This window comes from Rhinichthys klamathensis, unplaced genomic scaffold (genome assembly GCF_029890125.1).
Source record: "Rhinichthys klamathensis goyatoka isolate OS25496 unplaced genomic scaffold, OSU_Roscu_1.1 h1tg000181l_1, whole genome shotgun sequence".
NCBI lineage: Eukaryota > Metazoa > Chordata > Actinopteri > Cypriniformes > Leuciscidae > Rhinichthys > Rhinichthys klamathensis.
This window is the reverse complement of record NW_026606709.1, coordinates 3,897,695-3,912,247: the sequence shown is the minus strand read 5'-3', so window position 1 is coordinate 3,912,247 and position 14,553 is coordinate 3,897,695. Positions and strand designations below refer to the sequence as shown.

Sequence of the window (14,553 nt, the reverse complement as noted above, 5' to 3'; positions counted from 1 at the left end):
ATAAATACGAAAAAGATAAGAAAAACAATAACAAAGAAAATCAGACTAAGATCTGAACATTTTCATCCCAGTCCTATCACACACTATATTCTAAGTCTTCTGAAACCAGATGATACCTGTGTGAAAAAATAGACTGAAAATTTGTTATTCATTGAATATCTTTACATAGCTATTCTTGGAGCATTCATGACAAAAGTAATGATGTCGGATTGGGATTTGAGTTGTTTGCAAAAACGGTCTGTGTCTAGTCGCAACAGTAAACAGACAAGAGCAGTTTCTCTCTGATCATCACATATAGTATGACTTCATATGACGAATTATATAGACCACTTTTATGATATACTTTTACTTTTATTGTATGGGGGAAAAAAGCCTGGACATGGTGAAAAATATCTTCTTTTGTGTTTAAAGAAAAACAGAAAGAATATTGACACAAAGATGACAGGTTTTTCTTTTTTTTTTGGGTGAACTGTTTCTTTAAAGCTGATGAATCACTGTTGTTTGTTTTATGACTTTCCAGATCAAACAAACTGTGCAAAGGGTCAGGGTGGGTCAAATCAAATTCTCGGTTTCATATATTGCCAGAAAACACAGAGATTTATGAAAAATGCATAAGCTGAGCTTTGAGTCGTGCAGTGAGCATTGCTGCACAATAGAGACGGACTGAAATATGCTTATCTTCTGGGAGTACATCTATTTCTCGGTTTCCTATCACATTCCCTTTCAAATGCAAATGAGGCTGTTTAGACAAATTCTGTTTGTGACAAAGAAAGCTCTTATCTCGTTTCTGTTGGCCTGTACTTCTGCTGTAACCAAATCTAGGCCACAATATATTGTCGAAGCTGCACAGGCTTAGACCAAAAGGCCGGAAACAGACATTATTATTGACACATTCAAATACATACATCTGTTGTTGAGAATACATTGTTTTTTTTTCTCCAATTGCTGGTTATCAGTGCCATAAAGGGAGATTATCAGCAATTGGAAAAACTAGGACTAACTGCTGCATTCTAGGAAATACATCTCTACATCACAACACTACTTTCGGACACTACAGTTCTGATACCTCCGGCTTCCTCATTCTATACGGCAATGGTTTCTTTACAGCTTTCTTGGGTTCTTCTTTGGCCATTTCTTTCTCCTCTTCTTCTTCCTCCTCCTCTTCCTCAATACTCTCTTTTTTCTTTAAGCTTCTGGCAGGTATTACAGGTTTCTGATTTGGATAAGGGTGATAAGAAGTTGCTTCTGTTCCCATCAAGTCAAATTCCAACAGCTAACCAACATGTCCATCTACTACATTCTCACAAACACTATTTTTGATGGTACTAATAAACATGGCTAGGGGAATCATAAGAAATCTAACGATTCTTCGTACTTGAGGAGTCAGCAAACAATTGATCATTAACTACACTACAGTTCAAAAGTTTAGGGTCAGTAAGAGTTTTTCATTTTTTTAAAGAAATGAACACTTTTATTCAGGAAGAATGCATTAAATTGATCAGTACAGACATTGATAATGTTCTATGTAAATTAAATGCCTTTTTTTTTTACTTTCTGTTCAAAGAAAAAATAGTATCGTTTAAAAAAAGAAAATTCCACAAAATGGTAAGCAGTACAACCGTTTTCAGCATAAGAAATGTTTCTTGAGCACTAAATCAGCATATTAGACTGATTTCTGAAGAAACATGTAACACTGAAGACTGGAGAAATGGCTGCTAAAAAATTTGTTTTGCCATAAAAGGAAAAAAATTACATTTTAATAACATATCACAAAATGTATATTTTTTTTTACAGTATTTTTGATGAAATAATTGCAGTCTTGGTGAGCATAAGAGACTATATTCAAAAATCTTACCGACCCCAAACTTCTAAACGGTAATGTTTTCTATAGAATCTACCATATTTGTACCACATAACATATTCAATTCAATTCAATTCACCTTTACATAGTAAAGAATCTTGATTTATTTCCAATTGGATAATGACTTGCGATTCCATAAGAGAATCAGATGCTTACTGAGAACCTCTTCAACTGATTCAGTGAGGGAGTGAACCGCTTAAGACAGATTCATTTATCTTTGACTCAATGAGTTGATTAATTTAAAAGAACCAGTTGAAGAGTCAAAGAGTCATTTGTTTGCAAATCAGACTACATACTCAAGTCAACAGAGTCCACAGAGAACTAAAAAATGGTCCAAACACAGACGACATTGACACGGTTACACTGGTGCCTCAGACTGCTGAGGGGCAAAGAGGAAGAGGAATCTTGTGCTTCTTGTGCGAGGACTAACTTGAGGAATATTCTACAGTCTACTATGACGACTCATCTACCAGCCTCTACCTTCTCCTCTCTCCTTTCTTCCTCTTCGTCGTCATCTTCTTCTTCTTCCTCCTCCTCTTCACCTTCCTCTTCCTCCTCCTCTTCTTCCTCATCACTACTATCTAAAAGCTTTTTGCTCTTGACAGGAGTCATTGACCTCTGGATTACTGGTATTGATTTCTGTAATGAGGAGCTGGACTGCACAAGCATGGGAGAGGGAGAGTGTTAAGATATGAATGGATGTGTGTTAGATAAACAAGAGATAGAGAAGCTCTAAATGGGCTCCAATGTATTTGCAGGAGTGTGGATTTTCTAAAAAATTGATGTTAAATGTTAAAAATGTATTAGAACCTACATTAAACCTATAAAATGCATTATTTCATTATACCCAATATCTAAATTAATCTTATTATAAAGTGACACCAAAATATTTTAACATAAAAAAATAAACTAAAAAATAAACTGCACCTTTTTAAAAAAAAAACTGCCAACTTAAAGGTAAACTAACTTAAAAATTAAAATTCTGTCATCATTTACAAACCTGCATGAATTACTTTCTTATGCAAAACAGATGCTTGGGATGGAAAACACAATTGTTTTAATTTTTTTTAAAATATATTTAGTTCCACAGTCAAAGGTTTGAAACGACTTAATGGTACGCAAATGATGACAGAATTAAAAATTTTTGGGTAAACTGTTCCTTTGTGTCAAAGTACATTATGTCAAATTCATGAAGTTAAGTAAAAGCATGAAGAATAAAGTGTGAAGCAGGCCATTTAACAATATAAACTGATTAAACCAGAGAACAGCACAGAAGGATTAAGAAGAGTCATTGGTGAGATTGTAAATGAGAGTGGGGATAGTTCATGAGGGTAGTAGGTATGCTAGTAAGGGCACACATGGAGTGTTTAATGACTATGCGCTCCTCAGATGAGTGTAGTTAAATCAAGGAGTTGAGAATGAGAGGATCAGCGGGCGCTGTTCTGGATAAGAACATCACTGCTGAGCATTAACCCCACAGCCAGCTGAGCGTTAGACTTCATTACTGCTGTGACTCTGCAAGTGTGTGTGCTTGTGCATGACAAGTCTGGATATCGTAGCGAGATTTAGAATGACTAGTGATGTCTGAATTCATTTGACTGCAAGGACAGGGCACTCAAAAACAGCCTGGGATGTGATGCAATAGCTTCACTCAATAGCATTATGTGATCATAACGGTGGTGCTTTAAAGATGATTCAATGAGATGAAATTAACTTAAAGGGTCTAATTTATATAAATACATTGCTCACACTATCACACATTTGTTTTAAACAATCTAGTCGAGGGATGAGCAGATGGTCGGCTAGTCATCTGAAAAGTATATAATTCATCAAATGTGGAAAATCTTGGCTCTCTTATCAAAACACGTTTCAAGACAGTTTGCTGGACCCTACATACATACACAGGGATTCCTTAAGACTGACTAGTCATTCAGACAACACACTCATTAGTTAAGTTTGAAAATATGTTTAGCTCATGCCTAGACACAACCCATACAAAAAACCTGGAAAAATTAGATAGAGATAAACATTAGAAAGAAAAGATAAACATTTATTTCACTACAGAAAATGACGCAGGGACTTCTGGGAACACTTGTCTTAGGACTCAACGAATGACTGAATCGGATCATTGAAATGAACTCTCTAAACGAACTTCCCAATGCCAAGATTAACTGTGAGCATAAATGGGTAGAGTAGCGGATAGCCAACTAAAAAACACATCCCCATGTATCCAATTCTGATCTTTCAAAGCTGGCTTGTATCCGGCTACAGTCATTTAAATCAGAGACGAGATAAGCAGCTCAGACTCACAGGAGCCACATACTTATTAGCAATGTCACTGACACATCAGCAGACTTAGTGGACAGAAAAGGAAACAAAACAAAATGACAGCATGACATACGGTTGAACCTTAGTTTTGTCAGGATTTGTCAGGAGAAGCAGTGCTTCAATATCGCATCATTACATAGCATTTCCAGTCTCTCTCTCTCACCTTCTGTCTTTGCTGGATGGTGCTCATGGTGTCTGGCTGGAATTCCAGTTTGTCAGTGCGGCAGAGTTTCCAGTACAGGATAGTTATTATAATGACGACCACCACCACGGGAACTACCACCCCTACGATTATCCACGTGTTGGTCTTCTCTGTGTCTGAGGAAGGAGAGGCCTGTTTCTCCACAGCTGAACATACACAGGGGTAAACAAGAAGGACAGTATGTATTGTTTAAACGTTTGGGGTTGGTAAGATTTTTAAAAATGTTTTTAATGTAGTTTAGGCTGCATTTATTTGATCAAAATACAGTAAAACAGTAATATTGTGAAATATTATTACCATTTAAAATATCTTTTCTATCTGAATACATTTTCAAATTTATGCAAAGCTGAATTTAACATCATTACTCCAGTCTTCAGTGACACATGATCCTTCAGAAATCATTCTGATATGCTGATTTGGTGCTCGAGAAACATTTCTTATTATTACCAATGTTGAAAACAGTTGTACTTCTTCATATTTTTTCAGGATTCTTTAATAAATAGAAAGCTTAGAACGACAGCATTTATTTGAAATTTAAACCTTTTAAAAAATGTAAACCTGTAACACTGTAAATGTCTTTACGGTCACTTTTGATCAATTCAATGTCCTTCCCGAAAAGAAAAAAAAGTATTAAAGGGTTAGTTCACCCAAAAATGAAAATTCTGTCAGTATTTACTCACCCTCATGTTATTCCAACCCCGTAAGACCTTCGTTCATCTTCGGAACACGAATTAAGATATTTTTGATGAAATCTGAGAGCTGGATCACTCCTCCATAGGCTTCTTAAGGGATCGGAACTGGCCGGCCCAAAAGTTATGAAAGACATCGTTAAAATAAAGTGACTACAGTGGCTCAATCTTAAGTTTATCAAGCGACGAGAATACTTTTTGTGCGCAAAAACAAACAAAAATAACGACTTTATTTCAACTATTCATGTCCTTCTCTTTGGGCCTCTAGTCAGTTAACGTAGTGTGATTCCGTAGAGCTACGTCACACGTAGGCTCACTATTGGCCGACGCTGGTCATGTGCGTGATGCGTGTGACGTACAACAACAGAAGCTTACGCTATTACACTAGTTAACTGACTCGAGGCCCAAGGAGATGGACATGAATAGTTGAAATAAAGTCGTTATTTTTGTTTGTTTTTGCGCACAAAAAGTATTCTCGTCGCTTGATAAACTTAAGATTGAGCCACTGTAGTCACTTGGACTATTTTAACAATGTCTTTAATAACTTTTCGAGGCCGGCAAGTTCAATCCCTGAAGAAGCCTATGGAGGAGTGATCCAGCTCTCAGATTTCATCAAAAATATCTTAATTCGTGTTCCGAAGATGAACGAACGTCTTACGGGGTTGGAACAACATGAGGGTGAGTAATTACTGACAGAATTTTCATTTTTGGGTGAACTAACCCTTTAACTTCTTTAAAGTAAAAAATAAATTGCTGTCGTCTTATGAAAAAATATTGCAGTATATTGCAGTACAAGCGTACAGATTACATTCACAACATTGCCACACAGAATGACACGATTAGAATTAACGTAAACTGTCCTCTACAGTACTCTTTTCTATCATGGTGGAGATGATAGAACTGTTGACATGTTTATACCAAACAATCTGAATAGTATTGCTGAAAAATAACAATAATAATGGTTTAAAGGCACAGACACTTAAAGAAAACTCGATACCCCCTTATGTAGGAATGCACCAATACTACAATTCTGGCTGATATACTAGATAAGCCATCATTTTGCATGCTACAAGTGAATTTGGGAATTTTAACATTATAAAAATACAGTATAAGGGCCGGTTCACCCATAACACGATGGTCAATGGAACGAATAAAGGCACAAGTTCTAGAGACACGTTTTGTTGAAAAGAAGTTGAACTTCTTTTAACTTGAGCGTTTGAGCGTTTTTAGAACGCCGTGTCGTGCGCGAGACGCTGCAAAGGCGCGAGACCAGAGCGCAACAGTTAAAGACGTCCGTCTAGTGCATGTTTACATTGAAAAACAATGGAAAAGGAGCGCAGCGGAATCGAAAAATGCATTCTGTGTGAATGGCCCTAATAATGGATGCATATTTTGAGATTTGCTTAAGATTACATTTAAGCGAGAGTTGGGTGATGGCAAATATCATCTAAATGTAAAAGAAATTTAATATCCAAAATCTCAAACCTCAGTCCAATCAGATTTGCATTAAAATCAGCCATATATTGAATGCAAATTTTATAAATGTTATGATGTTGAATCCATTAAACGGCAAACATCCATAATTCAGGTCGGTCCTGTTTTTGAATTCACTGTAATTGGAGACCTATTAAGATTTATGCTAAAACCCAAGATGTTATACAACAGGAAGCTACTAAATTTAGTCTAATGAATCTAGTGTTTATGCTGTGGGTGATGCAGTTGTAAGCCTGCCACATATAAATGTTACATAAAAAGGCAGAGCTCTCTTGAGATGTCACGCTATCTGAACTCTCCTCTTTGACGTTTAGAGCAGAAGAAATAAAGAATGTTACCACAAAAACCATTGCCTGCTATGTAACATCAATCAACATCATTTAAATGACCACTTCATCATTGTTTTTTTTTACCATTATTATCTTTTAGTTTATTGCAATGCTATATTATGTAGTTTCTCTCCCACTGATTTTTTCTACTGAAAGTATTAAAAGTCTGAATGCTCACGCTGTGCTAATATTCCCTGGATGCGGTAGCCCATGATGATCGCTGCATGCTGTACGTCAAGACTGTTGAGCGTGTTCGCTGTGGTTGCGGCGGGAAGCCTCTGTCCGTTAGCTCCTTCCACAAAGTAGATAATCTCCAGAGGGTTGTCAGGGCCCACAAGACGAGTGGTCTGTACAATCTGAACACAGTTGGAAAAAAAAAAAAACTTTACACAAAGTTCAATATGCAATTTAATTCACTGTAATGTCTTTATACATTGTATATCCATGTCTTTATACATGTCATTCAGCATCTGAAACTATTCAATCCAAAATGTTGACAACAACAACAACGTATTGCAAAACTCTTTGTGTAGGAGTTTATGGAGAACATCGTTTCCACTATTTTATATTGTGTATTTTGGATCAGTCCAATTTGTGAAAGAATCATTCAGTCTCATTTTGTGAATAGAATCATTTAAGTTGAAGTTCTAAAATGTCTCATACTGAATAAATAAATAACACTAGAATGGACCAACTTTATGATACTTTTATGGTGCAATTTTGAAGCTTAAAGGGTTAGTTCACCCAAAAATTAAAATTCTGTCATTAATTACTCACCCTCATATTGTTACAAACCTGCAAGACTTTCGTTCATCTTCAAAACACAAATTAAGATCTTTTTAAGAGAGTTTCGGTCCCTCCATTGACAGTCTACGCAACTACCACTTTGACATTTCAAAAAGTTCATAAAGAGATACGTAAAACTGATCCATATGTATTGAGCGGTTTTGTCCAAATTATCTGAAGAGACACAATCGCTTTATATGAACATATTGAATTTAGGCTTTTATTCACATATATATATATCCACGTGTTGGCTTTGAAGCAACAAAAAGGGTGTGTAAATGATGACAGAATTTATATTTTTGGGTACATTTTTCCTTTAACTCAGAACTTTAACTATATAATATATATATATATATATATATATATATATATATATATATATATGCAAATGCTAGCTGTTCCTCACACGCAAACATAGGAATCAGAACTCTGAATAGGCTACAATTAGCTTATTAAAACTTAAATGTCTTTTAGACAAAAACCCAAAAAGGCTTTCAGAGAGACTGAGGGTCTAAAAGATTAGTCTAATTTGTTTCTAGTCTCCATGGTTATTGGGGTGGAAACAGAGAGTGGCAAAGTGAGAGCTTCACCTGAGCTCGACCTACATTACGAGCCCTGAGTAGTGAACTCTCACTGGCCCGGGACGTTAAAAGCTCATTTTAAATGTGTTGCTACCTCAGGGTGCATTATCAGAAACAGCACAGAGGATGGCCACACAATGTCATAAGATCATCCAAGTACATCCAAGCTTTGCAGATTATCATCAACCTACATTCAAGCAAGAGTGCTTGCAAGATATTCCAGAATTCATAACCTCTCTAAAATTAGAAATGACATCACTGAGCATCATTAACACAGCTCCATTACTTTTCAGCTAATTAGCGGCCATTAACGGACTGTCATTATCAACACAAGTCATTTGGAAACCATAAGGTCAGCTAGTCTGCAATCAGGTCTCTATGAAACAGAAAAATCTTCTCTATATAGGCAGAATAAGCAATTAATGCTTTAAGAATCACACTAGCTGTCTGCAAGCTGTGTTCAATAATTTATCTGAGACTGCAGCTGGAGTAAGACGCGCCGACAGCCGACAGGGGTGAAATGGTTGTTTTTTTGAGTGGCTCTGCAGGCCAAGGATGAATAGGAGGGTGTTGCCATGGATACTTGTCCCTGAATGATGATGTGTGGAGGGAGAGCAGGTGTGGGGATGTTCCACAAAGACAGAGATTGATTAAGAATCCAGAGAGGCATTAGGCATGCACACAGGAAGAGCTCTAAATGAATCCAATGAGCTCATGCATGGAAAGCATGAATAGAATAAGGCCACATAACAGATGATTTACAAACCTGCACACTGTTGTTCCCCACACTAGTTGCTCTCTTAAAGCGACGCCCTGTACCTAATGCATCGCCCAGCAACAGAGCCAGTCTCCTCTCAATAGTAGCATGGAAGATCTTGTCACTCACACGCTGGTCCAATACTCCCAACAACACTGAACACACACACAAACAATATGTAATACATGACATTATGGCATTGCAATTGCTCATTTTGGTCTCAAAAATAGACTGGTTATTTGATTGTATAGTAACAACATTACACAATCGTTCAAAAGTTGGTTTGTTTTTGAAAAAGACTCAAATGCACACCAAAGCTGCATTTATTTGATAAAAAATACAGTAAAAACAGTAATAATGCAATATATTATTTCAATTTGTTTGAAAATCTGTTTTCTATTTTAATACGTTTTAAAATGTAGTTGTAAAGCAGAATTTTTAGCAGAATTACTCCGGCATCAGATCCTTCAGAAATCATCCTAATATGCAGATTTGGTGCTCTTATTATTATCAATGTTGAAAAAAACTTGTGCTGCTCAATATTTTTGTGGAAACGGATTTTATGATGAATGGAAAGTTCCAAAGTACATTTATTTGAAATATATATATATATATATAACACTGACCCCCTTTTGAACGGTAGTGTATTTTGTTAAGATTAACATCAGCAGGCCAGTACCTGTTCTAACCCATGAAGAACGCAGAAGTTGGGTTGTGTTTAGCTCTGGGTAATGGAATGCTAATGGTGAAGAGAAGAAAAAAACACATAAAAAATTTCAGAGAACCCTAGGTAAAGTCCCGATTATCTTGATGGTTCTACAGATCATATTATCAGATTTTCCTGTGGTGTGAGATGCGTTAATGAATGAGGCATTTATATAGCGCTTTCATATGTACTACTGTACACCCAAAGCACTTTACAATCATATCAGGGGTCTCTTAAGAGTGATGTAACCTGCTCGAAAGAACGATCGGTCCCGCACCGATCTCAAATCGTAAATATCCAACATGTCGAATATTTACAATCAGAAATCCTGTTGTGTGGGGGGAACCCCGAGGACAAACGTGCATCTGTAGATTGTCATGTGAAACGGTACGATATTCAATCAGAAAGCAAGTTGATGGAAGCATAACACGACTACATCCAGACCCTTTTCTTTCTTTTTTTCAGCGAATTTTCTGTAAAAAGCAGTCCAAACACTATTATCGCCATTTCTTCTCGCCCGTTGTCCGCCATGTTGGTTTACTCTAGAGTCACGTTGACCCCGAGAGATTTCCCGTGTTCACAGTCGGGACTCTGGTTGTTTGTGAATGGAATCTGTTAGTGTGTGGTGTGCTGTCTTGGTCAAATCGTGACACTCCTCACACTACAGGAACAAAACTGTTAAATTATGATTTTTTCATGTTTGAGGTCTCTCACGATTTAAACATTTTAGTGTGGGCCAGCTTTTAAGCTGTGTTCATGACATTTATACTATATATATATAAGTTGTTTTGGGAGTGTATTTATGTAATCGAACAGTAATGAGTGTGTGGACTCACGTTCTGCAATCTGGCGCACAGGGAAGCCCAGATAGTAGCTGTACTCGACCATGCTAAGTTGTCGAAGCAGAGCGCTCACCTCTGTCCCTGGCACATACCCGCGCATATCACGCACAGCAAAGGTGATCTCAACTGGAACCTTCTGCAGTTGTGCCGCCATGCCCACAGGACTCAGTGTGATGTTTAAAATCTACAAAACAATTCAGTCTCTAAGATACAATTATCTGAAACTAAAGCAATTAGACAGTAGAATGACTCATTCCCCAGAAAGGGATTTTAGAAATTACTGTGGAAAAACAACATCCAATAGACATATTTCTCTGCTATTTTAAAAGCCAAAAATATCTAGATTTTCATCAATCAAGAATCTAATGTAAAATGTGAGCTACTAAAAAAAAAAAAAAAGAATTTATAAAAAATAAATAACTTAAATGAATATATAAAACAATTAAATAATGTAGTTACTAAAATAGTAGATAATAAATATCTTAATATAAAAAGTCTCTTGTCTTCAATCACACTCACGTATCTATTTAAAAGGTTCCTGAACATTAGTGAATGAAATGAATAAGAGAGGAGCCATTAGATTTGTTGCCTTGACAACGTTTGAACTTATCCAATCAGAGCAAACAGCTGGATATGATGTCATCCCACTGCACTGAAGGCAATCAAGCCTCAAATTCACATTACACAATTTAAAAGCAAGCTTCTTTTTGCCAACATCAAAAATGTTCCAGAATAAAAAATTTGGCTCGTTTACATTAGCATCATATAAAACTTCTGTATAAAGTAGTCATTTAAGCAAATCGGAATGGAATAAGAAGCAATTAAGAGGATTTGAAGGGGTTCAGTGTCAGGATATTGGTGTTTGAAAGTTGAGCTCTTAATACTGTTAACTGGGTAAAGCAGTCAACTTACATTCACAGTAAAGTTTGTGGACTCCTGTGAGCGTCGGCGTACTTCAGCTAAGGCTGTGATCAGACCCTTCTCTGTCTGCTCACTGAAGGTACACATACGCACATCTATGTGGCTGGGTACAAACTGAAGTACTGCAAAACACAAGCATAGAGTTGAAATGTTTGGTGAAATTCATGACATCTTGAGAGAATTCATTAATTGTGACATGCAGTGTACCTGTATGTACATGGTACTGCAGGCCTGGAACAGGACTGATCGGTGACACGCTGATAAAGGAGCTAGTGGTCCGAGCAGAGATTCTCAGGGCATTAATGACCGATATGGCAGTGTAAACCACTGCACCAGACACAGCACGAAACACAAAATCTGGAGGAGCTTTCACAACCTTTAACACATGAAGAAATTATTTTGAACATTAAATCTCAAGGATTTGTACATCATATTTGTAATAGCAATTTCACATCCTTTTCAAGAACATGGAGAAATATCAAAAAGACTTTCAGTGAGCCTGTAAAAGTCCAGGATGGTTTGTGTTTAAATGCAGGGAGTTGCAAAGAACCATTTCATTCCCATTGAGCCAAATTAGGTGTTGTTTGTTTATGAAGACCCAAGAGATAAAACAGGAAGGGAAGATTTTATCTGTTTCACTGACACATCACTGGATTACAAAACATATTTAAAGTTTCTGTGATTTAAACAATCCCTATTATGATACATTTAAGAAAAAGAAAAAAAGAGGTACTTTTTGTTTTCTCATTTTCTGGTAACATTTTTCATCCATTCTGTATTTTTAGGCAATATCCAAAAATATAGGCGTGGAAACCCAGCTAATGTTCTTTTAATAAAGAACACCAGAATGATTTTAGGTTAAATATTTAAACTATATTTTCAGATGCCGTTTTCACAATTTTTCCCCATTAAAGTAACAACAGGTAACTTTTCAACCTTCATAATATATTTCCAAGTCTCTTGTGATGGTACATCGAATTACAATAGGTTGAATGACACGTCTGCCATAGTCTGACGGGGTCTGTAGCGTTTTTAATCGTACTTTTAAACTTCGGGTTTCGGGTAGTAACCGGCGAACAAAGAGAACTACAAAATTCGACTGCTTTACGGCATATACGTCACTTCCACCACCACCCCCACTTCCTTAAAATCGGACTTGCGAGCCAAATGTTATAGTCATGGCCGAAGCAGCACAGAAAAACAAGAAAGCAAAGGTTTTATCGGAGCAAAGCAAAAAGAGAAAAAGAGAAAGTGATCGCGTTAAAGGCAGAACGAGGATCAACATTGCAGAGCTGCCAACTCTCACGCATTGGCCGTGAGACACCCGCATTTGATTGGTTTCACACGCTCACACGCCACACCCCCGGTTTCTCACACTAAATTGTCAACCCGGTCGGTCAAATGCCTGAAAGATGAGTTTATCTATAGATCTACCAGTTGAGCCACTCGTGATCGACAAGTTATACCACAAATTAGTTCAAATCTCCCGGAATCTAGAGCGAGCGCGCACGCGAGACAGAGACTGTGCTCCAACGCGCGCGGACGGCAGAGAGAGAAAGCGAGCGAGAGACCTTGCGTGTGCAGGGAGCATCGAACCCCCCATCGAAAAAAGAATGCCTCTCTCTAACCTCTCTAATTCGCTAGAGTAGTAGCGAATTATCAATCTGGTAGCTAGTAAACGATATTCTAGTTTTTGATGGTTAGCTATCGCTAGTATTCTCGTTCTGATTTGAACTTTGCAATCGATGAAATGCAAAGAGCAAATGTTTGACCTAAAAAGTGTAGTCTACTCAACATGTACAAAGAAAGGAGGAAGATTATTAATAAAATCATATTTTAGGATACCTAACATGTCTGTGATATTTGTTTATTTGTCTTGCCTCAAGCTATAATGCAAATCGATTTGTAAAATTTGCAGATTCATTTATGGTAGCTTGATATTATAATATTGACGATATATGGTTATTATCAACCACTCAAACATTGCATTGAAGTATCATATAGATTCAGTAAAACGGTAACCAATAGACTAGGCCAGTGGTTTTCAAACCTGTCCTGGAGGACCCCCAACACTGCACGTTTTCTTTGTCTCCCGAATCAAACACAACTGATTCAACTCATCAGCTCATTAACCCATGTGAAAATGAGCTGATGAGTTGAATCAGGTGTGTTTGATTAGGGAGACAAAGAAAAGGTGCAGTGTTGGGGGTCCTCCAGGACAGGTTTGAAAACCACTGGACTAGGCTACTATAATGACGCTGGCTTGTAAACGTGAGCATCGCGATCATTTGTCGTTAGAAAAAAAATAAAACCCATGAAATTATATTCATATGACATGCTGAAATATATGCCACTGTACCTGGGATGAAGACATTTCACACGCGACGCAAGCAGAACACCTGCATGTGACCTCCTCCTACAGTGTTCAGGGCTATCATGGTTGTCAACAATTGCACGTGCATGTAGGATGACAGAGTTTACGACAGTAGTAGAGGACAATACTGTTTCCCAACTGTAGGGGGACCCCGAGAGCAAAAGTTACCTGTTGTTACTTTAAAAAGCTTTTAGCATTACATTAAAAAATAAATGAATTTTTAAAAGCATAAATTTTCTCTACAATCAAGGTATTTGTAATTGTATTGTTTAATATTCTATAAAATAATAGTTTTAGATATAGAAGAGTTGCTGTCACTGCTTGAAATCAATAAAGACAAGCAAAAAAAGAGGAGGAAAAAATAACATAGACCTATTAAATCGCATGTCTACAGTACCTGTAGCTCCACTGAGCGGCTGTACTCGGCTTTGAGAATCTCTCGGACTTTGGCTTTAGCATATCCAACAGTAGACCCCGGAGGAAACCCTACAACAGAGCAAATATCTAGCTTGATGCTATTCTTGGATCCTTGAATATAAAAATAAAATTAAAATAAAATAAAATAAGATAAAAGTAATGTTGCATCTAAATCTAGTTATTGTTTAAGGCACATCTGTTTTATGGACTGAGTCACACATTGATCCTTAAAAAAATGACAGGAGCACCTTGCTGGTGTATATATG

The 14,553-nt window shown here is 37.0% G+C and overlaps 1 protein-coding gene across 2 annotated transcripts in view; it reads right to left on the bottom strand.

Annotated features, from left to right (window-relative positions):
• The window catches only part of si:ch211-1e14.1 (UPF0606 protein KIAA1549), a 56,586-nt gene that overhangs the window by 13,689 nt on the left and 28,344 nt on the right, over positions 1-14,553 (bottom strand). For both annotated transcript variants that reach the window (XM_056261322.1, XM_056261324.1), the window contains exons 4-11: positions 14,268-14,356; positions 11,704-11,872; positions 11,488-11,618; positions 10,570-10,759; positions 9,707-9,766; positions 9,037-9,182; positions 7,082-7,259; positions 4,353-4,537 (exon numbers count right to left, since the gene is read on the bottom strand). In XM_056261322.1, the coding sequence (XP_056117297.1) occupies positions 4,353-4,537; positions 7,082-7,259; positions 9,037-9,182; positions 9,707-9,766; positions 10,570-10,759; positions 11,488-11,618; positions 11,704-11,872; positions 14,268-14,356 (1,148 nt within the window). The remainder of the gene's footprint in view (positions 1-4,352; positions 4,538-7,081; positions 7,260-9,036; positions 9,183-9,706; positions 9,767-10,569; positions 10,760-11,487; positions 11,619-11,703; positions 11,873-14,267; positions 14,357-14,553) is intronic.